Consider the following 22,205-nt stretch of genomic DNA (forward strand, 5'->3'; position numbering starts at 1 on the left):
GCCTTTGGCTCGGGTCATGATCTCAGGGTCCTGGGATCAAGCCCTGCATCGCATCGGGCTCTCTGCTCAGCAGGGAGTCTGCTTCCTCCTCTCTCTCTGCCTGCCTCTCTGCCTGCTTGTGATCTCTCTGTCAAATAAATAAAATCTTTTTATAAAGGGGGGGGGTCATGAGATCAAGAGATCATGCATGCAGCCCTGCATTCAGCAGAGTCCGCTTAAGATTCTCTATCTCCCGCTCCCTCCCCTAGTTTCACTCTCCCTCTCAAATAAATAAGTCTAAAAAAAAAGATAAAACTTAGTAGCTTCAGTGACTGTGTTTAATAATGCTGTGATTTAGCCTTGAAGAGTTAAATCTGTCTTGGTTTAAGTTAAGAATCTGATTCCAGCCGTACAGCCTAGAGCCTATTAAGGCAAAAACAGTATCTTCATCTTGTGTCTGTAGCTGTACAACCTAATATCACTTGAGTTGAATTAAGCTCCAGAGTTTACCCAAAAGGTATCTTTTATTGTTTGTTGGTAAGTCAATCCTTGTATCTTCCCATAGAATATACCAAGATGTCTGATAATTTAGAGAGATGTTTTCATCGGGCAATGATGAAGCATTTTCCTGGTGAAGATGGAGACACAGATGAAGAATTTTGGATCAGAGAGGATGAAAAGCGAGAGAAGAGGCGGAACCGGGCTGGACGAAGCGGTGGAAGCCATGTTTGGACCCGCTCCAGGGACTCTGAAGGGCCCAGCAAGAAACAGCAGCCCGTGGAGAATGGAGGAAAGTCCTTGCCGCCTGCCCGCAGAACTTCCTCTTCTGGGGATAATCAAAGCAGCAGTTCCACACAACTCCCTCGGGAGGTGGGCACCTCAAATGGCCGAGGCTTTTCTCATCCCCTACATTATGGTGGGATGCCTAACCAGGCACCCCTTTTAAACCAGATGGTAAGGAATAGCTTAAAATTCAACAGTAGTTTCCACTAGTTCGTGAATTCAAACAGAAGTGAAGCCTTGTTAATTAGTTTCTTTTCCAAAGTAATTTTTCCATATATGGATGATTTTGTCTCTCCTCACCTGTCCTTTCTTTATTTATTCTTCCTCTTATTTTAAATCTTTTAGTCAGTCTGATGCACTCACAAGGTAGGTAGAAGTGGGGATTTTAAAAACTTTTCCTGTACAAAGCACAGAAATACACATAGTACATAAAATATACAGCATATCTATGCAATTAAAATTTCATGTGGAGGGTGCAGTTGGGGAAAAATTGGCTTACAAGGCTCTTGGGGAAGAGGCACTAAGGAAAAAGAGATTAAGAGACACCAGCTTGTTTTCTGTCCTGCAGTGAGAGATAGCTTTGGGCCCCAGAACTAGCCCCAATCTGGGTGAGCTTATATGCTAGCATTCTGCAGGAGCGGCCTTGTTTTCTACCTAATATCTTCTGTGCTTCCTCTTTTTTTCCCTCTCCTCCTCCCTTTACTCAACGCTCTCCAGAGGCCAGCAGTACCAGGAACATTTGGCCCTCTTCGAGGATCAGATCCTGCCAATTTATATGTCTCCTCTAGGGTCCCAGAACCACACCCTGGAGAACCTATGCAGCAGCATCAGCCTTTTGCCGTGCAGGTAAGCAGCCTACTCAGAATACACAAATGCAAAGGGCTTCACAGATACACTTCAGAAATACAGTCTCTTACCAGGTTAAATTTAATTCATTATCTTCCATTATTTAGAGTCTGTTATTGTGGATTAAGCACTTTATTCTGTGGATCTACTAATCTCTTGCCTCCTTCTCTTTTCTTGTTGCCAGCCTTCAGTTGGAATTAACAACCACCGAGGACCCAGGCTAGGCACTCCAGAAGAGAAGCAAGTGTGTGGGGGGCTGACACACCTCAGTAATGTGGGATCACATTCTGGATCCTTGCAGCTTAGACAGATGGGTGGCACTAGTCAGGATGGAAATATTTATCCCCCGACTCAATTCCAGTCAGGATTTATTCCTCCCAGGCATGGTGGGCCTCCAGCCCGACCCCCAGACTTTCCTGAAAGCTCAGAAATTCCTCCCAGCCACATGTACCGATCGTACAAGTACCTGAATCGAGTACACACCGCTGTCTGGAATGGAAACCATGGTGCTACAAACACAGGACCCTTGGGCACAGATGAGAAGCCCCCCATGGGGCCAGGACCCTCTCACCAGCCTCGAGCTCTTGGTCATATGATGGATTCCCGAGTGATGAGACCTGCTCTTCCCCCAAACCAGTGGACTGAACAATCAAGTTTTCTACCTCATGGAGTTGCTTCTTCAGGGTATATGCGACCACCCTGTAAATCTGGTGGACATCGGTTACAGCCACCTCCAGCCCCAACACCAAGTTCTCTTTTTGGAGCACCCTCCCATGCTCTGCGGGGGGTGCAAGGAGGGGACTCCATGATGGACAGCCCAGAGATGATTGCCATGCAGCAGCTCTCTTCCCGAGTTTGCCCACCAGGTGTGCCTTACCACCCCCGACAGCCTACACCCCCCCATTTATCTGGCCCTTTTTCACAGGTAGCTCACTCGACATCAGTTAGTGTGTCAGCCCCCAAGCCTACCTTGGGGAACCCTGGGAGGACACAGGATAGCAGTGAAACACAAGAGCCTGAGAATGACCAAGGTAATTTACATCATCATTTTTGTCTGATGTCTAACATTTAAACCATTAATTCATGAGGAATCTTTTTTACCAAGACTGTCAAACTTCTTTCTAGCTTCTTGAACTACTTATTCAGGGTTGAGTGAATCATAGTATTGGTCCAGAGATCTGAAAGGATTTCTGGTAGTGATGTAGTGCTTACTGTACTATGCAGTCTTCTTGAGACTTGTAGATAGAGTAAATCAGTTCTCAGAACGTGCTTTGAGTTTGCTGCTTTTTTTTTTTTTTTTAAGATTTTATTTATTTATTTGACAGAGATTACAAGTAGGCAGAGAAACAGTCAGAGAGAGGAGGAAGCAGGCTCCCCGCTGAGCAGAGAGCCCGACGTGGGGCTCGATCCCAGGACCCTGGGACCATGACCTGAGCCGAAAGCAGAGGCTTTAACCCACTGAGCCACCCAGGCGCCACCTTTTTTTTTTTTTAAACAGAGATTGCAAATAGGCAGAGAGGCAGACAGAGAGAAGAGGGGGAGGCAGGCTCCCCGCTGAGCAGAGCCCAATGTGGGGCTCAATCTGAAGACCCTGAGACCATGACCCGAGCCGAAGGCAGAGGCTTAACCCACTGAGCCACCCAGGCACCCCTTGCTGCTGTTATATTACACTTGTCTACATAGATGGAAAATCCGAGGCACAAAGCTATTTGCCTTCAACTCGCTAGTAAGGGATGGAGCTGAGATTTGTATCCAGACCCACTCGATCCAGCATCCATGCTCTCAACCACTACATCATCAAAGTGCCTTTAAAAATGACCCTCTTGGGGCGCCTGGGTGGCTCAGTGGGTTAAAGCCTCTGCCTTCGGCTCAGGTCATGATCTCAGGATCCTGGGATCGAGCCCTGCATCGGGCTCTCCGCTCAGTGGGGAGCCTGCTTCCTCCTCTCTCTGCCTGCCTCTCTGCCTACTTGTGATCTCTCTCTCTCTGTCAAATAAATAAATAAAATCTTAAAAAAAAAAAATGACCCTCTTGGGAGGGAGGTCAGGAGAGTGTGGTGGGGTTATGGACATTGGGGAAGGTATGTGCTATGGTAAGTGCTGTGAAATGTGTAAACCTGGCGATTCACAGACCTGTACCCCTGGGGATAAAAATACATTATATGTTTATTAAAAAATTAAAAAATTAATTTTAAAAATGACCTTCTTAAACATTATCATTATCGGATAAGTTTTCCGTATTTAAAGTCTAATTATTTCCATTCTTCTATTCCTGGGACACATGTTTATAGCTACTAAGAAGCAAAACTTGAAGGGATTTCTTAGAAATAGCTTAGGCTCAGGTCATGATCCCCAGGTCCTGGGATCGAGCCCCATGTTGTACTCCCTGCTCATTGGGAGTCTGCTTCTCCCTTTGCTCCTCCCCGCTGCTCGTGCTCTCTCTCTCTCTCTCTCTCTCACTCTCTTGTTGTCTCTTAAATAAGCAAATAAAATCTTTAAAAAGGGTGAGAGATTAACCTGAAAATTGAGAAGATGAAAGGAATACTTTTTGTAATTAGTGCTTGTTTCTAGGATAGATGTCTACCATGTATATTATTTTTTTCAATATATGACTAGAGAGGGGCATGTGGGTGGCTCAGTCACTTAAGCATCTGACTCGTGATTTAGGGTCAGGTCATGATCTCAGGGTTTTGAGGTCAAGCCTTGCGTCAGGCTCTGTGCCCAGCATGGACTCTGCTTTAGAATCTCTCCATCTGCCCCTCCCCCCATTTGCACTCATACTCTCTCTCAGTAAATAAAATCATTTTAAAAAAGGAAGACTTATCTTTTATCAGATATGAATATAGTCCACCTAAAATTGATGGTAGGCCTAGAACTCAGATTTAGTTTTTATTTTTATTTATTTAGCTATGTACTAATACTTTTTTTTTAAACTATAATTCCACTAATAGTTAACATACAGAGTTACTGTGATTTAGCACTTCAATACATTACTCAGTACTCCTCATGATAAGTGTGCTCTTAATCTCCATCACCTATTTCACCCATCTTTCCACTGCCTAACCTCCGGTAACCATCAGTTTGTTCTCTGTAGTTAAGAGTCTGTTTTTTGGTTTGTCTCTCTTTTTCTTTGTTCATTTGTTTTGTTTTTGAAATTTCACATATGACTGAAGTCATATGGTATTTGTCTTTCTCTGATTTATTTCACTTAGCACTATACCCTTCATCCACATTGATGCAAATAGCAATATTCATTATTTTTGTGGCTGAGTAATATTCCATTGTGTATACATACCACCTCTTCATCCATCTTCCAGTAGACACAGGCTTCCATATCTTGGCTATTGTAGATAGTGCTACAGTAAACATAGGGATGCATATAAACCTTTTCAAATTAGTGTTTCATATTCTTTGGATAAATACCCAGTAGTGGAATTAATGCTAATTCTATTTTTATTTTTTTGAGTTACATCCACACTCTTTTCCAGAGTGGCTGCACCGGTTTGCATTCCCACGCACAGTGTCCAAGGGTTCATTTTTCTCTACATCCTCACCAACATTTTTAGTTTCTTATGTTTGTTTGTTTTTTTTTAATTTTAGCCATTCTGATGGGTATGAAGTGATATCTCATTGTGGTTTCGATTTGCATTTCCTTTATGATAAGTGATGTTGAGCATCTTTTCATGTGTCCTTTGGCTATCTAAATGTCTTGTTTGAAGAAATACATGTTCATGTCTTCTGCCCATTTTTAATTGGATTATTTGGGTTTTGGGTGTTGAGTTCTACCATTTCTTTATATATTTTGGATACTAACCCTTTATCAGATGTCATTTGCAAATGTCTTCCCCTATTTCCTTTTAGTTTTATTGATTATTTTATTTGCTCTGCAGAATCTTTCTGTTTTCAGGTAGTCCCAGTACTTCATTTTTGCTTTTGTTTCCATTGCCTCTGGAGACCTGTCTATCCTCTTTTGCAAGTGGTTGTTCATTTCTCTGAGCACCGTTTGTTGAAGAGACTGTCTTTTTCACATTGCATATCCTTGCCTCCTTCGTGAAGGATTAATTGACCATATAATGGTGGGTTCATTTCTGGGCTGTTTTGTTCCCCTGATCTATGTGTCTTTTTTTGTGCCACTATGATTCTGTTTTGGTTATGACCTCTTTGTAGTATAGCTTGATATCTGGGACTGGGACCGCTCCACCTTTGTTTTTCTTTGTCCTGACTGTTTTGCCTATTTGGGGTCTTTTGTGGTTCCATACAAATTTTAATTCTAGTTCTGTGAAAAATGCTATTGGTGTTTAAATAGAGATTGTATTGAATTTATAGATTGCTTTGGGTGACATGGACATCTTAACAATATCTGTTTGTTTTGTTTTTTGTTTTTTGGGTTTTTTTAAGATTTTATTTGTTTATTTGAGAGAGAGAAAGAGAGGATGAGTGTGGGGAGGGACAGGAGGAGAGGCAGACTCCCAGCTGAGCAGGGAGCCCAGTGTGGGACTTGATCCCAGAACCCTGGGATCATGACCCAAGCTGAAGGCAGACCCTTAACCAACTGAGCCATCCAGGTGTCCCAACCTCCGTGTACTTTTGTTCTTTCCAGATTTCTTTTTGTGGTAGATTTCTAGTTTGATAACATTATGATCAGAAAAGATGCATGGTATGACTTCAGTCTTTTCAAATTTGTTGAGATTTGTTTTGTGACCTATCATTTGATCTCTTCTGGAGTATGTTCCATATGCACTTGAAAGGAGTATGTATTTTGATGTTTTAGGATGGAATGTTTAGAATGTATCTGTTAGATCCGAATGGTATGTCATTCAAAAAGCCACTGGCCAGACACCTGGGTGACTAAGTCAATTAAGCATCTGACTCTTGATTTAAGCTCAGGTAGTGAGATTGAGCCTGGTGTCAGGCTCACTGCTGGGTATGGAGCCTTCTTAAGATTTTCTCTGTCAAGGGGCACCTGGTAGGTCAGTCAATTAAGCCTCTGACTCATGTCAAGATTGCAGGTTCCTGGGATCAAGCCCAGCATCAGGCTCTGTGTTCATCAAGGAGTCTGCTTCTCCCTGTCCTTCAGCCTCTGTCCCCACTCGTTTCTGTTTTCTCTCTCTCGAATAAATAAAATCTTAAAAAAAAAAAAAAAAACCCACCCAAGATTCTTTGTCCCTCTGCCTCTCCCCAACTCTAAAAACAAAATAAAAGCTACTCCTTCCTTGTTGATTTTCTGTTTGCATGATCTGTCCATTGATATAAGTGGGGTGTGAAATTCCCCTGCTATTACTATATTCCTATCAATTACTTCCTATATGTTTGCTATTAGCTACTTTATGTATTTGGGTGCTCCCATGTTTGGTACATAAATATTTACTATTGCTGCATCTTCTTGTTGAATCTTCCTTTTATGATTTTGTAGTGTCCTTCTTTTTTTCTTTTTTACAGTCTTTGTGTAAAGCTTTTTTTGTCAGGGTACCTGGGTGGCTCAGTCATTAAGCAGCTGCCTTAGGTTCAGGTCATGATCCCAGGGTCCTGGGATCAAGCCCCACATCAGGCTCCCTGCTCAGCGGGAACCCTGCTTCTCCCTCTCCCTCTCCCCCTGATTGTATTCCCTCTCTTGCTGTCTCTCTGTCAAATAAATAAATAAAAATCTTAAAAAAATATAAAATCTATCTTGTCTGATTTAAATATTGCTATCTCATGTTTCTTTTGACATCTATTTGCATGATAAATTCTCCATCCCTTTTCTTTCAGTCTGCATATGTTTTTCACTCTGAAATGAGTCTCTCATAGGCACCATATAGAAGGGTCTTTTTTTTTTTATCCATTCCATCACCCTGTATCTTTTGATTGTAACATTTAGTCCATTTACATTTAGAGTAGTTATTGATAGGTATGTACATACTGATATTATTACTTGTTTCATGGATATATTTGTAGTTCTCTGTTCCTTTCTTGCTATCTTCTGTCATGGATTGCTGGTGTTCGTAGTGAATCCAAGTATACTTGGATTCCTTTCTCTGTATTTTTTGCATATCAATTACTGGTTTTTGATCTGTGGTTACTATTAGGTATATATATACCATCTTCTACATATAGCAGTCTGTATTAAACTGATGGTCACTTAAGTTTGAACCTGTTCTTTATTGCCACCATGCCTCCGCAACTCCCCCAGGTTTTAGGCATATGGAGTCATACTTCATATCCTTTTATTTTATGAATCACTTGATATCTATTTTTATAGATAATTTTACTGCTTTTGTGCTTCCTACTTTTCTTATTCCAGCTTATGGTCTTTCCTTTCCACTCAGAGTTCCCTTTAACATTTCTGATAGGTTTGGTGTAGTGGTGTAGTGGTGACAAACTTTTGTTTGTCAGGGAAACTCTAGAATTCTTTGCTGCTGGTGTTTTTTTTCTTTCAGCACTTTGAGCACTATTCTCTCATTCCCTTCTAGCCTGTAAAGTTTCTGCTGAAAATTGAGCTTATGGTCTTACAGGGTTTCTCTTTTATATAACTATTTTCTTTTTGTCTTTCTTACTTTAAAAAACTTTCTCACTACATTTTTGTCTTTTTAATTCCTGTATGTTTTCATGTTGACCTCCTTGAGTTGATTTTGTTGGGGCATCTCTGCCTCCTGGATCTGGGTTTTTGTTTCCTTCCCAGATTCGGGAAGTTTTCAGCTATTATTTCTTCAAAATAATTTTATTCCCCCCTTCTCTCCTGGGATCCATATAATGTCATTATTATTACATGTGATGGTTGTCACTGAGTTCTCTAAGTCTGTTTTCTTTTTCTTTTTTCACCTATTCAGTTTAATCGCATTCTGTCTTGCAAGTTTCTGATTCTTCTTCCTCTAGTGTACTGTTAATCCACTGTAGTGTATTTTTCATTTCAATTATTGTGTTCTTTATCTCTGATTTGTTCTTTTTTGTTTTCTATCTTTCTTGAGGGTCTCTTTGAGGTCCTCCACTCCTTTCTCAGGTCCAGTGAAGATCTCTGTGACCATTACTTTAAATTCTCTATCAGGCATATTACTTACTTCCATTTCATTTCGTTCTCTTGCTGTGATTTTTGTCCTGATCTTTCCTTTGGGACATACTCCTCATCTCTTCATTTTATCTGACTCTCTGTGTCTGTTTCTGTGTGTTAGGAAAATCACCTGTGTCCTCTGCTCTTGGAAGTAATGGCCTTATGAAGAAGAGGTACTATAGTGCCCTGCAGTGCAATCCCCTGTTCAGAACCTGGCGCTTCAGGGGTTTCTCCTGTGTGTGTTGTGTGCATCTGTTGTGACTGAGCCACATTTGCCTTCAGTCTAGTCATGTGCAGTGGCTCTGTTTGCCTTTTGTGGGCAGGGTTTGATCCCTGTGTTGTTAGTGGGCCAGTCTGGCGCCACCTTGGGCTTGAGTTGAGTCAGACCAGGCATTTGGCAGAGGTGAGGTAGCACCAAACCGCTGGGTGCTTTCCCTGTGTTGTCCTCCGAGCATCTTTCATTGGTGGGGATGGCTTTCAGTCAAAATAGCTGTCTGCCCTCTCTCCAGGGAAGGAGTATCTCTGGAGGGGTGCTGGTCCTTTTCCTGGCTGCTTGCACCTCTCTAGGCTTGCGACGCCGCTTTGGGTGGGCTCCAGGCAAGGGCATATTGGAGGTACCAGGTCAACAGGAAAATGCGGGAACAGGCCCATGGAGTGCCAGGAAGCTCTGCATCAGTCCACTGCAGAAGAGCACTGCAGCTGCCCAGGCTTGGATGGAGTGGGTATTTCTGTAGGAGAACATTGGGGAGGGGCAAACTGTTCTGCTATGTAACCAGTGTTGGCCCTGCACTGGTTCCTGCAGGTGTCCATCTATCTAGGCTGGGAGCAGAGGAGGAAAATGGTGTTGGCCACCTCTTTTGTTCTTAGAGAGGTCTCCCAAAGATCCCTGCCCCTCCAATATACACTCATTAGTAAATAAATCTCCTTTCCACATATGTCAGGTATTTTTCACACTGCTGCTTCTATGCTTAATCTCAGTGGCACTGTTGTACTCTCTCTTTAAGGGCAGGGACTCTACCATCCTGGCTCTTGCAGAGCTGAGCCCCCTGAGTTTTTTGGGTTTTTTGTTTTGTTTTGTTTTGTTTTTTAAGATTTTATTTATTTATTTGACAGACAAAGATCACAAGTAGGCAGAGAGGCAGGCAGAGAGAGAGGAGGAAGCAGGCTCCCTGCCAGGCAGAGACCCCGACCTGGGGTTTGATCCCAGGACCCTGAGATCATGACCTGAGCTGAAGGCAGAGGCTTTAACCCACTGAGCCATACAGGCGCCCCCCCCCCCCCTGAGTTTTAATAAGGTGTTAATAAGCCCCCAGATTCTTGGGCCCCTCTGGTTTTCAAAGCCGAATGTTACAGGGATTGATTTTACCCATTCAGGTCCCCCATGCCTGGGGTTCCTGGTTTGGGATCTCCTCTGCCCTCTTCTCTGTGCTGGTGCACAGAGCACAATCCCAAAGATCCACTTGGCTCCTGACAACATCTCTGTCCTTCACACCCTCTGTGATGTGGCCTCTGCTCTACATTTAGCTGTGGAGAGTCCATTTTGACAGTTTTCAAGTCTTTTCCTGGGTTATTTATACTAATATGGGTGTTACCTAGTTATCTGGTTGTATCCATGAGAGGAGATGTTTCCATGTTTTATGTTGATAAAATAATGAGAAGTGTAGATTTAAATTTCGTTGTATAACTTTTACCTTTGATTTTTCAACCAGCACTAGTTCATTAGTTGACTGAGATTTTAGTGGGTCTTTAAAAGTTGTAATGTATGAATCTTTAATCTTGTCTTTATGATCTGTGTTTACATCCGTTTTTAGAATTGTATTCAGATCACCCCTGAGCAACAACTCTGTTCTACTTGAAAAATTATAAAAAATAAGACCATATTTCTGGTCTGACACAATAGCAATGTAAAGAATCCTGAGTTTGTAATTAAGCATTTGAGTCTAGTAAATTAATTTATTTGTGTGTAGTAAATTTCTGTTGTATACAAGAACTAAGAGTGGTGGGGAAGGAAACAGAGTCCGTGCTGCTGTGGAACATACGTTTTGATGGGGCAGACGTCAGGATGCAGCCCTCTTGATATAGATCCATCATGTTCTGGTTCTTATTGTATCTCCATAAAGGACATGCATGTACCTGAATTACCTCACGTTCACACAGCACAGCAAGAGAGAGGTAGGGACATCTCCATTCTTTGGCAGGCTTTATGAGTAGCTATAGAGGTGCTAGGTCTTACTTCTTGGTCTATAAGGTGGAGTTTACAAAGGCCTCAATATCATGAATCCTTTCAGGGACTCAAAATTTTTAGCTGATGCTTGAACTGCCATATATCCACCTCAGCCCCACCTGTCCCTGACTGCCTTCATGTTCTTTTCACTAACATCCCCATCAGTATTGTCATTTCAGCTACTGAATTACTATTTTGTTCTACATTTTTCTTACAGCAGATCCCTTGCCTGGGCTTGAGGAGAAACCACCAAACATGGGTGCTTCAGAGGGGGTGTACCTCAAACAGCTACCTCACCCTACACCTCCCTTGCAGACTGACTGTACCAGGCAGAGCTCACCACAAGAAAGGGAAACAGAGGGCCCAGAGCTCAAAAGCGACTCCTCAGAATCTGGCGACAACTGGAAGGCAACAAAGAGCAAGAACACATGGCCCACGGAGAGTGGCTCTACCAGCCCAGCCTCCCAGGGGTGTATGCGAGACCTCTCCACTCTGGCAGAGAGAGGGGCTCTCCCCGAAAATGGACTGACTGTTGAAGCATCCCCTTGTGGCTCAGAAGGGAAAGGCCTTGGTGGTAGTGGTTCAGAAAAGCCACTCTGCCCCAGAGGCAAAACGCTACCGGAAACCATGCCATGTACAAGGCAGAACCCAGCCACACCTCCCAACACAGACCCCAATCTGATGGGAGGCGCCGTAAGCCAGTTTTCCCCCTTGTACATGTCTGGCCTGGAATACCCAAATTCAGCTACACATTACCACATCAGTCCAGGCCTGCAAGGTTTGGGCCCTGTGATGGGAAGTAAACCCTCAGTGTCCCATCCTCAGCATTTCCCCCCTAGGGGCTTTCAGTCTAACAGCCCTCATTCTGGAGTCTTTCCCCGGTATCGCCCCCCCCAAGGAATGAGGTATTCCTACCAGTCACCACCTCAGCCTTCCTACCATCACTATCAGCGAACTCCTTATTATCCGTGTCCACAGGGCTTTTCTGACTGGCAGAGACATCTTCATCCACCAGGAAGTCCAAGTGGGCTCCCACCTAATCCAGCCCCCCCACCAAGGCCCCTCTTCTCAGATAAGAGCACCTTGGCTAATCTGCAAGGCTGTGAGACACTGAATGCTGCCTTAACTTCCCCAACCCAAATGGATGCGGTGGCTGCTAAAGTAGTCTCAACTGATGGGCAGAATCCTGGTCCAGAGGAAGATAAGCTGGATGAATCTATGGAGAGGCCAGAGAGTCCCAAAGAGTTTTTAGACCTGGACAACCATAATGCAGCTACCAAGCGGCAGAGCTCATTGTCAGCAAGCGAGTATCTTTATGGAACTCCTCCTCCACCTCTGAGTTCAGGGATGGGATTTGGTTCATCAACTTTCCAGCCTCATGGCATGATGCTACAGACGGGGCCTCCTTACACACCTCAGAGGCCCGCCAGTCATTTCCAGCCCAGGGCTTACTCTTCCCCTGTGACTGCTCACCCGCCTCACCATCCAGTGGCTGCCCAGCCCAACGGCCTCTCTCAGGAAGGCCCCATCTATCGCTGCCAAGAAGAGGGCCTGGGTCACTTTCAAGCTGTAATGATGGAACAAATTGGCACTGGAAGTGGAATAAGGGGACCTTTCCAGGAAATGTACAGACCATCAGGGTAAGAGTACATTAAATGGTTTCCTTGGTTTTTGTTTTTTGTTGGGTGGTTTTGTTCTGGTTTTTTCCTGAGAAAAGAATAGATGTTAGTTTTAGAAAGAAAAATGGCCTTAGAAATGAAGGTGATAACCTTTAGTGGTCTGGGTCCAAGGAAAGCGTGGGAATCCTTGATAACTGGAGATTTAATAGAAATGTTGCTGGCTTAGAGTCCAATTTTATCTTTGGTATTTTTTTCCCTCATGAAAGTGAACTGGCATGTAAATGACTGTTCAGTTAGTTTTGAGACTGGAAACGTCAGAGCCACAGTTGGAGAGCCATAGGCAGAGGTGTCCGCATTGCTGCTAAGTTCAGATGCTCTGGTCAAGATAAAATAGGTCTCTCTCAAACCTTGAGGTTGAGGGAGGTCATCTGTAATGTTCAGGTTTTATCCCTTACCTCTCACTTCTCCCCCTAACACTGAATAAAGAAACAGGTTTATCCAGAATTAAAACAAGTCAAATACAGTCTCCTTGAGAATTTTCCAAATAATGATGTTTTTAAGACTCAGTGAGGTGATCTGAGCTGTGCTGGTTGAAAATCAGGAGATTTTCAAATTAGTAATATATAAAAGATGTTTAAATGAATTTGTTTACATTAAGGTTATGAAGCCTAATCTCAAAACCAGTACCATCCAACTTAAACACTAATGTGCCCCTTTTAGTGCCAGCCTAAGCTTACCTCCAAGACCTCTTCCACATTTAACATTTTGCCATATTAATTTTATACCTCACTAAATATGTTTGTTTTGTTTCTTTGTCTTTTCTTTTAAACCATTGGGGAAGTAAGTTGCAGACTTCATGACTGCATGCATTTGCTAGGGATAATGACATTCTCCTGGAGCACAATATCAAACTATTACTCCACCCGCAGAAAATAGCACTGATAGTGGTTTAATGTAGAGTCCTTATTTAATTTCTCCAGTTGTCCCCAAAATGTCTTTTATAGCTGTGTTTGTTTTATCTCCCCTCTGCCAGCCAAGATCCATGTAAGGTTAATGAATTTACATTTGGTTTTTCTGTTTAGTCTCTTAATTTACAATGTGGATTCTATCTTTGTTTTGTTCCATTTTGTTTTTCAAAGATTCGAAGCTGGTTCTCATGTGTGATGTCCCAGATTTTGGATTCTTTTCATTGTTCCCTCCTGTTTGGAGTCCAGTTAAACCCATGTCAAGAGCCCTCCTAGGTGGTATCATGTACTGACTGCATCACACCTGGAGGCACAAAATGTCGCTTTCTTCTCATATCGATTCCATAATTGATTCCTAAATAAGGCAGTGTCTGCCTGAGATTTTCGTAATTGAAGTATCTCTTTCCTTTCTAATTAGTATGTCTTCATTAATTCTTAACTGCTCTTTTCTTGTGGCTATAGAATGCAAATGCATCCAGGCCAGTCACAGTCCTCGTTCCCAAAGACCCCAGCACCAGCAGTGTCCCAGGAAGAGCTACCACCACATAAGCCCCCCACACTTCCTCTCGATCAGGTAAAAATTATCAAAACTTAGAACTTCTGTTGTTATTCCAGGGAGCAGGAAATGTTCATTGTGAGTTTATTGTGACTCTGAAAAAATCTTTTAAGGTGTCCTATTAATAGAGGACCTTGAACTGGAAAGTGCATCATGTCCTACCGCCAGCCAAGGAGAAAGGGCCACTCGGGCCCGTTGCTCCCAATGGATTCCACAGTGGGGAAAAAACGAGAAGATGACCTCGGAAGTAGCTTCTGTATTGTTTCCATGTGTTTCTCTTCTTGTGGTAACCAGCTCTTTGGGGATTGTTCAAGCCTCATTTTTCCAAATTGGCCACTAGCATTTATTTTGATATGATAGCTTCGTACTTTTTATCTCTTTCCACCTATTTCATCTGAGAGAGATGACGCACTCAGGTTTTTAAAAGTAGCTCCCTTCAAGTGCTTCTTGTGTGCCAATCACTGCGTTCCGGCTCTCTCCACGCACTGTCTCACTTCCCCCTCTTCCTTGACCACTGTGAAGTGATTGTCATCAGCAACATCAGTTTCATCCCCTAGTGTGCGGGGAGTCCTGCTGCTCCTGAGAGCTGAGGTTGGGGGTCTGCGTGCAGAGGTCTGGAGCCTGATAGCCCACCCTCTGGAAGTAAACTGTGATGGCTAAAACAAGACCAAGCCACTTTCCCTGATGGAGAGGAACATGTACAGCTCTTTGGCTTATTGAATTACTTTAAACAACACAATTGTTAATTTTGCTTAATTGTCTTTAATTGTCTCTCAGAGCTAGTCCAAGGAGGAAATAAACCCCAAGGAAACAGAAAGCTGCACATGAAGACTGGAACATGGAGAATTTCGGGAAACGATCCCTGCCCATCTCTATTCCTGTTACCCTGCCACACCCCTTCACAGGGCATCCCATCTCGCCGTCCAAGAGCTGGAGCCTTTCCTGGAGCCTTAGAAGCATACTCCTTAGACTAACACCAGCTTGTAAAGGTCCTTGGTTGGGGAATCTCGTATGGCTGATGGTCAAGAACAAATGAACTGGAATTAGTGATGGCTGTTCTAAATCCTGAGACTCTCGTTCAGGGAAAATCATCTTAAACTTGGGGGAGGGGGTCACACTTAAGAATGGAGTGGTGCTTCTGAACTTTCATGAGCAGCTAAACTCAGGTATATATTTGGGGAAGGGACTACTCGTAGTATTAATGTGTTTGGAGCTGGGTCCAGTTTACAGAATTTTCATGTTGCCTTTTAAAAATAATTTTTGTTGTTGGTGGTGAATGTATTGTACATAAGTGGGAAGGGTGGGTGGGGATGTGGAAGAAATGGATGGAAGTCCTAACTGTGGTGGGCACGCAGCACTAGAGTGATCCTTATCTGTTTACAATCATGTCACACTGAATACTTTCGGGAGCTGGAGAAGAGGGTAGAAAAAGTTTACTCTTGTAAATCGTCACTGTTTTTTTCAGTGACTAGCCGTCCTTTGTTCGTTAAAGACCTTCTTTCCAATCAGCCGGAGAGGGTACCGTTGCACTGCCCCCTGACTGTTGAGTGTCTCGGTTTGGAGGTGGAGTGCTCACGCACGGCCTCCCAGAAGCGTCAGCCTAGAAGACAGTCTGCCTCTCATCCAGTGGCCCGGAGCCTGGATTTCAGAGAGCATTGCCCTTCCTGATTTGCCACCAGCCCTACCGGATAGCTGTAAACCAGTATCAGGAATTGGGATCACTAGAGTGTTTTGCTTATTAGAATATAAAATGAATCGTCCTCTTCACAGACCTGCTGGGCCTGTGATCTGGTAGACATCACACAAAGCTTTCTGGCACGAATCACAGTTTGTGGAAGTGACTACTCAGGTTTGTATATGTTAGTATCAATAAAGAAATTGCACAGTTTTGAATAGGAAAAATGTATTCTATAGATTTACAGTTTGAATTTAGGAATATCTCAGTATATATAGTTTTAATTCATGTTAAGTGAATCATAGTAAAATAAGTCATGGTGATTTAAAATAGCTTTCAGGAACAAGTTCTTGGAAATCATTTGTCATATCTGTGATAGGAAACAATTCTACAGTATTAAATTACTTTGTTATGGTTTTAGAAGTGAATTACACTGGATTGTTCTTGTTTAGCATTCTGTATTTGATTTTAGCTGAGATGCCACCAAAATTAGGACTCCTATGTTTTAAACTTCAAATATCCCACAAAGGGGGGGGGGGAAAAAAAAAAACCCTAAGGAAAAATGCCCTGAAATTAACAGGTTTTTGTAAAGAATAGCATATTTTTAAGCATGCCTTTGGGATAGTAGAAAAGCTTCCATATAATATTAATCTGCCCTAGTTTCTTGCAAATTCAGCCTTGTGAGGGGCCATTAGAATCTTTCCCTCCAATTCCAGCATCCTTGATGAAACATGGAACTATCATGTTTAAAGTTTGCTATGCTATGCTATTTAGGAAAAGAAACAAATTGCAAACATCCATGATAAAGAGATGGAACCCAAGACACCAGCTCCAGTGTAAAGGAAACTCATACAAATAAGGGAATGATTATTGAGCTGGCACTGTGGCTTATGGCTCAGGCAGGATTGAGAGTTGCGTAGGGAAACAGGAGCCTTTAAGATGTGATGTGCAAAAATACAGATTTTTTTCTGTAATAGACTCCAGTTTTAAATTTGATGTGTGTTTAAGTGGAATGAGTTTTGAGGCTGTGTTCTCATTTGGTCCTAATTCTGGTTAGAAAGCTGTCACTGGCATGATCTGGTTTGGAAACATGAAGAGGTCAGTGCTGTCCCTGTAGGAAGAACATGGTTCAACTCTTGAGCATAGGATAAGTTCACATGGCCGATGCATTACTCCTCCTGTTTTTGTGTCTGTGTCGAAGCAGGGAGGAGAGAAAGACCAACGGGTCTTGATAGCTGGCTCGGGTCTAGTTAGAGTCGATCTAGACCCGGAGCGTTCTGCCGCCGACAGCCTTCATCTTCTCACGTGAACATTGGTGTGAGAGAGAGGCCTTTGGCTGCTGCCTGACACAAGTAGCCACAGGGCCTGTTGCCCTGGTGCTGAGGTTGGAGGCATTGCTTTGTGCTAAAGGACCCTGGGGTGTGGGGAGGAGTGGATCATAAGCAATAGTTGGGCTGATCTGTGCCCATTTTCCTTCCACCCCCCCACCGCCCCCAGTCGAGGTAACCTTTTCTCCTCTCCCAGCCCCTTACCCCGTTAACTGTTGCTAGAGAAAAGCTGTGAACAATATAGGAAGAAATCGGTCAATTCTTTTATCCTGAGCCTGCCTTCTTAGTATATAGAGAGGTGAGAAAATGTTAAGGAAGAACAATATCAAGAATTAAACTACTGTATCATAACACTGGGAGCAAGGGCAACAGCAGACTTGCCAACCTGGTTGTGCCCCATGTGGGAGCTGGGTCGTGCATTACAGGTACTAGCAGTCAGGAGCTGCAAGACTGCAGGAGCACATGTGACCATGGAGCTGCTGGGACCTGCTGAGCACTCCTCCCCCAAGCGGGACCTATTCTTCTCTCCTATCTTTCTCCTCTGGCACTTCTCTTCCCAAGTGTCTTAAACAGATGCAGATCCGTTTGCCTTCTTCTCCATGAGGGGGTGGTGGTGTGTGATGTGTTATAACTAGAAAGTAGTGTGTGAGGAGGTCCTAAAAATGGTCCACTGTCGGGCTAGGAGGACTCTCACATGGTGTCCTCGGGTCAGCTCTCAGGAGTTCTCAGGAGTCCCCAGGAGCAGGGAGCTGGGCTCCACGGGAAATGAGGAAACTCGCACACCTGTCTGATTGTGTGGAAACTCGCACACCTGGCTAGCCTTTATTAGCGTTGTTAATAAGTTAGGATCTTTTTCCCTAAGACCCAGGAGGAATAAACAACCCAGAAAGAAAAGTAAAGCTTTTTGAAAGGTTTCTGGTTTGGGTTTGTTGTTTGTTTTTCCCTCAGAGTCTGTTCTTTTAAAAAGTAGTTGTTGGTTGAAATTTATTATGGTAGATTCATGTGAAGAGTAAGGGCAAAATGTGAAGATTCTTGTTCATATAACTTCTTCCATCCCACCTTCTAAAAATAAAATGAAAGCCACTCTTCCTCTCCTTAATCACACTGGTTTGGTTAAGTCAGTGCACATGAGCTTCTTAGTCACGAATCTTTTATTCCTGCTGAGCCCAAGCTCTCAGAAGACAAAACTGTCATGCTCCTCTTCATGTTTATGTTCATTGAAAACCTGAAGATCTGTAGGGGGTGTGTGCACCTTCGTTCACTCAGACCGCAGCTTTCAGTGTCGATTCACTGGGGCCTACTGCTCAGACCTTGGAAATGCTTCTCATTACTAATCGGTGTCATTACCCCATGGCACGTGTCTGCTGTATTATCATTTATGGTAACTCCTGGAGTCAAAGAGGATGCAAAGTGCTGTCCAGAACATGCGAAATCCTGGTGTTGTGGTCATCACCGATGTCAGAAACAAGCTCTCGATCCATACCACTGGGTTGGATTTTCCTTCCCCTTTTTTCCTTTAATGAAAATTCAAATCTATAAATAATATACTGCTCTTAAGACCTACCTAATCTGAAATTTCACAGCAAGTCTGACCTGAGCAGTCCCAAGACAAGGACAGTTACATAGTGTCAGAATGCTGACATGCTCTCAAAGAAATGAAGGCTTAGAGTTTTCGAGCATTATTGCTACCGCCCCCACCTTGTGACTGTCTGTCAGTCCGCTCACCCCTGCCAGCTTTTGCATGGACCTCCAGTGAGGAAGTCAGCTCCGTGTGTGTGTCAGTTTAATGATTGTTCCACCTCGGGGGTTTCTGGAATGCAGTCCCGGCTAATAGCTTTCTGTTCAACACTCCAGTGAGAATACTGCGAATTTGGGTTGAGCAGGCAGGGGCTTTTATTCCTGGGCTCACATAACTGTCTAGGAACTAAGAATGTGATTGAGATTTGCTGCATGATAAGAAATCCTTTTTCCTTTTTTGGTGGGTTGGACTCTCTGTAATATGGAGCCTTAGGACACCAAGCCTTGCCCTGCTTTTCATTTGGGAAAACAGAACTTGAGTGAACATTTCTGCATGTCATCTCTTATATGAAGCTGTGACACAAGCTTTGTCTCCAGGTTGGGTGTTTACGTGTCTCTGCTTTGTAGGTCTTTGCTAACCAGAAATTTAGAGGGGCTGTCTCCCCAGCTCGTCTTTGTCTCTCACTGCGTACCAGGGAACTGACTGAACTTTTAAGTAGAAACGCCTGATAACCAACTAATTGTCCTGCATGTGTTTTTGGAAAGGGTGGGATGGGGTTGGGCACAGGGGGTGTGGATGTTGAGTAAGTTATTGAAATGCTGAACCCCGTTCAGTATCCTTCGTGTGACCCTTTTTCCCTAGCTGGGACTCAGGTACCTCACTCTCCTGCCTTGCACACAGCTCCTGGGAGCCCAGGCCAGTCTCCACCAGCCTGTGGCACACAGTGTCAGGGATTCTTTGCTCCTGCTGCAAAAGCCGTGTGAACTTTCCTGGCCAGTACTGGAAAGGGGAATGCTATTTATTTTTATATTGTGTATATTTTGTCGTGGTCTGCTGATTCCCTGTTTCACCGAGAGCGACACTTACCTCAATAGTTAGTTCAATATTGTGTGTTTGGATAATTTTTTAAAAGAACTTTTTAAAAAGCTTTTTGATCCTCAGAGGTCTGTAGATTTATTTCCATATGAACTGGTTATTTTGTATAAAGTACATTCTTAAAATAGCAAGGCTCTGATATGTGTGAGTTGTGTGTGTCCATGTGTCACTTTTATCTTTGGGACAAAGGTTTGAACTAGGCCCCAGCACCACCACCTAAAACATGCCAGCCCATTTCCCCTCAGGGCGGGTGGGCGGTGTAGGGGCAGGCAGTGGGAGTGGGCCCTGTGCAGGTGAGGCTGGGCTGTGCTTTGCCGGGAACCTCAGAGCAGTACTAAAACCGGCTGGCAGTTCCACAAATGTCTAGGATGAAGTACTCCCCAGCTGGCCCCGTCCCAGTACCACCCACACACCCCTAGCACTTGGTTACACACCTTTACACACTGCGTACACTACTTTTGCTCTCCTTCCAAAATCTCGGATGGACTAGGGTCCAGGAGGTAAAAAATTCAGCTTATCAAAAGGGGACACCAGGCAGCTGGAGCCTGGGACCTTGTGTGAATTACACATGGCCAGAAGTGGGAGCTACAAGGCTACGTAAGCAGCTGCTTTCTGCCTGCCCCATTTATTTAGTTTTTATTTCCTGTTCCTAGGAAGGTTTTGTTACAGGGGAGAAAGAGAATGGACAAAGTGGCCATCTTGGGGCACCTGACTGGCTCAGTCATGGAACATGTGACTCTCTTGATCTTGGGGTGGTGGGTTTGAGCGCCACTTCAGGTGGTAGGGCTTACTTGAAAAAAAGACGAAAATAGCTATCTTACTATCAGTTGGTTGTAGTTCTAAGACACCAAAATTTCTGGCCTTTTTATGCTTATTTGGCCTTATGAAAATAATCCCCTTCTGTAAAAATTCTACCACAAATAGTACCAATTTCCAAATCTCTGTTCATGCAGGTTTATCACTTTCTGGGAATGTGACAGATCCCTCTTGGCCTCCAGTTGTGTGGTATTAGATTGTCCCTATTTTTTTTTAAAGATTTATTTATTTGAGAGGGAGAGCTGGCTAGTAGGGAACAGGGCAGAGGGAAAGGGAAAGAAAGAATCTCAAGCAGACTCCCCACTGAGCACAGAGCTCACTCTCACAACCCATGAGAGATGACCTGAGCCGAAATCAGAGTCAGATGCTTCAGTAACTGAGCCACCCAGTCGCCCCTGAAGTGTCCCTGTTGATATATTATTGACCAATATATTTATTAAAAAATCAATTCCAAGTGAAAATCTTAGTAAACCCCAGATTTGATCGGCTGCTGGTGAGATGGTGTTTCAGTGCTTCCTTCTTGCACTGGTAGGCCCTGGGCCACGGGGCCTCTGTTCTGGCCTGGCTCCCTTCATTGTCATGCCAGTTGTGACACCAGCCTGTTCAGCATCACATCCTTAAAATGCAAGAAGAGATGGATTCCTGACTTCTGGATTCCCAGCTGCAACCCCTCCTGCTGTGACATGAATTCCTCACTAAACAAAGGCCGGCATTTTGGGACTGTTTCAGCTAATGATAGGGTTTGATTTATTTTATAGTAGGAACTTGCCCTTTAGGGCATTTCCCGATTTATCTCCTTGGGACCAAAATAAAGTATCTTTCACAGATCAATTCTGTTCCAAAACTTGGTACGGCGGGCGCTGTTAACCCAGCTCTTTTTTTGGAACCATTTGACGTGAACATTTGTTAGGCCTCACAGGTAACAGCTCACACAACAATCCCCCTACTCAGTGAGCCACTTGCTTCAAATTGCTACATGAAAAGAAAGCTGGCAGGGCAAGATTTAGGGAAAAGGAAGGAAGTCACAAATTGTCAACAAGGATTAGTCTCAAAACTGTGGAACTTTCCTTTTTGATATTTGGGAAACATCTGTAGCGCTTCTCTTCTTTTTTTTTAAGATTTATTTATTTATTTATTTGAGAGCGATCACAAGTAGACAGGCAGGCAGGGGGCGGGGAACGCAGCCTCCACGCTGAGCAGAGAGCTCGATGCGGGACTCAATCCCAGAACCCTGAGATCATGACCTGAGCCGAAGGCAGCAGCTTAACCCACTGAGCCACCCAGGCGCCCCAGCGCTTCTCTTCTTAAACGTTAATGTCTTCTGTCTCTAAACCAATTCCTGTCATTGAGGAAAGAAAGGGATCTTGATTTTATAAACAAGTAGCCCCTCTGGGGGTTCAGTTTTGCCATTATCTACATCCTGTGAGAGTGGTATTAGAAAAGAACTAAGAGAATAACCCAGGGTTGGACTCCTGGAGGTCAACCTTAACCCTGTAATCTTCCTGGTGAGGTGAATGACCTGTGTCATTAAATGTTATGCAAGGATTGCCTTTGAAAGAAATGCTATTGGACCTTTTCTCCTGGGGGGCTGGATTCTAGGCCAACTGGGAATGAGGTCTGGGTTTTCTGTAGATGGGCCCTGCAGATCAGTTTCCCTGGCCTCATGGTTTTCCCTTGGGTTTTTTAAAGGAGGACGTCTGCACATCAGTTTTAGTCCCCTTTCTGCTACCAATGCTCACTCCTCTAATTCCTTGGGCAGTTATAGCAAAAACCTTCA

The 22,205-nt window shown here is 43.7% G+C and overlaps 1 protein-coding gene across 5 annotated transcripts in view; it reads left to right on the forward strand.

Annotated features, from left to right (window-relative positions):
* Positions 1-15,303, forward strand: part of LOC116859277 (cat eye syndrome critical region protein 2) — a 172,249-nt gene extending 156,946 nt beyond the window's left edge. For 2 of the 5 annotated variants that reach the window (XM_032844393.1, XM_032844395.1), the window contains 6 exons: positions 545-933; positions 1,480-1,608; positions 1,793-2,639; positions 11,073-12,495; positions 13,902-14,013; positions 14,773-15,302. In XM_032844393.1, the coding sequence (XP_032700284.1) occupies positions 545-933; positions 1,480-1,608; positions 1,793-2,639; positions 11,073-12,495; positions 13,902-14,013; positions 14,773-14,778 (2,906 nt within the window). In that variant the 3' untranslated portion in view covers positions 14,779-15,302. Of the gene's footprint in view, positions 1-544; positions 934-1,479; positions 1,609-1,792; positions 2,640-11,072; positions 12,496-13,901; positions 14,014-14,772 lie in introns of all 5 variants that reach the window. The other 3 variants (XM_032844394.1, XM_032844397.1, XM_032844398.1) reach the window with 3 other exon arrangements.
* The last annotated feature ends 6,902 nt before the right edge of the window (positions 15,304-22,205 follow it).

This window comes from Lontra canadensis, unplaced genomic scaffold (assembly GCF_010015895.1).
Source record: "Lontra canadensis isolate GAN:19392208 unplaced genomic scaffold, GSC_riverotter_1.0 scaffold153, whole genome shotgun sequence".
NCBI classification, from domain to species: Eukaryota; Metazoa; Chordata; class Mammalia; order Carnivora; family Mustelidae; genus Lontra; species Lontra canadensis.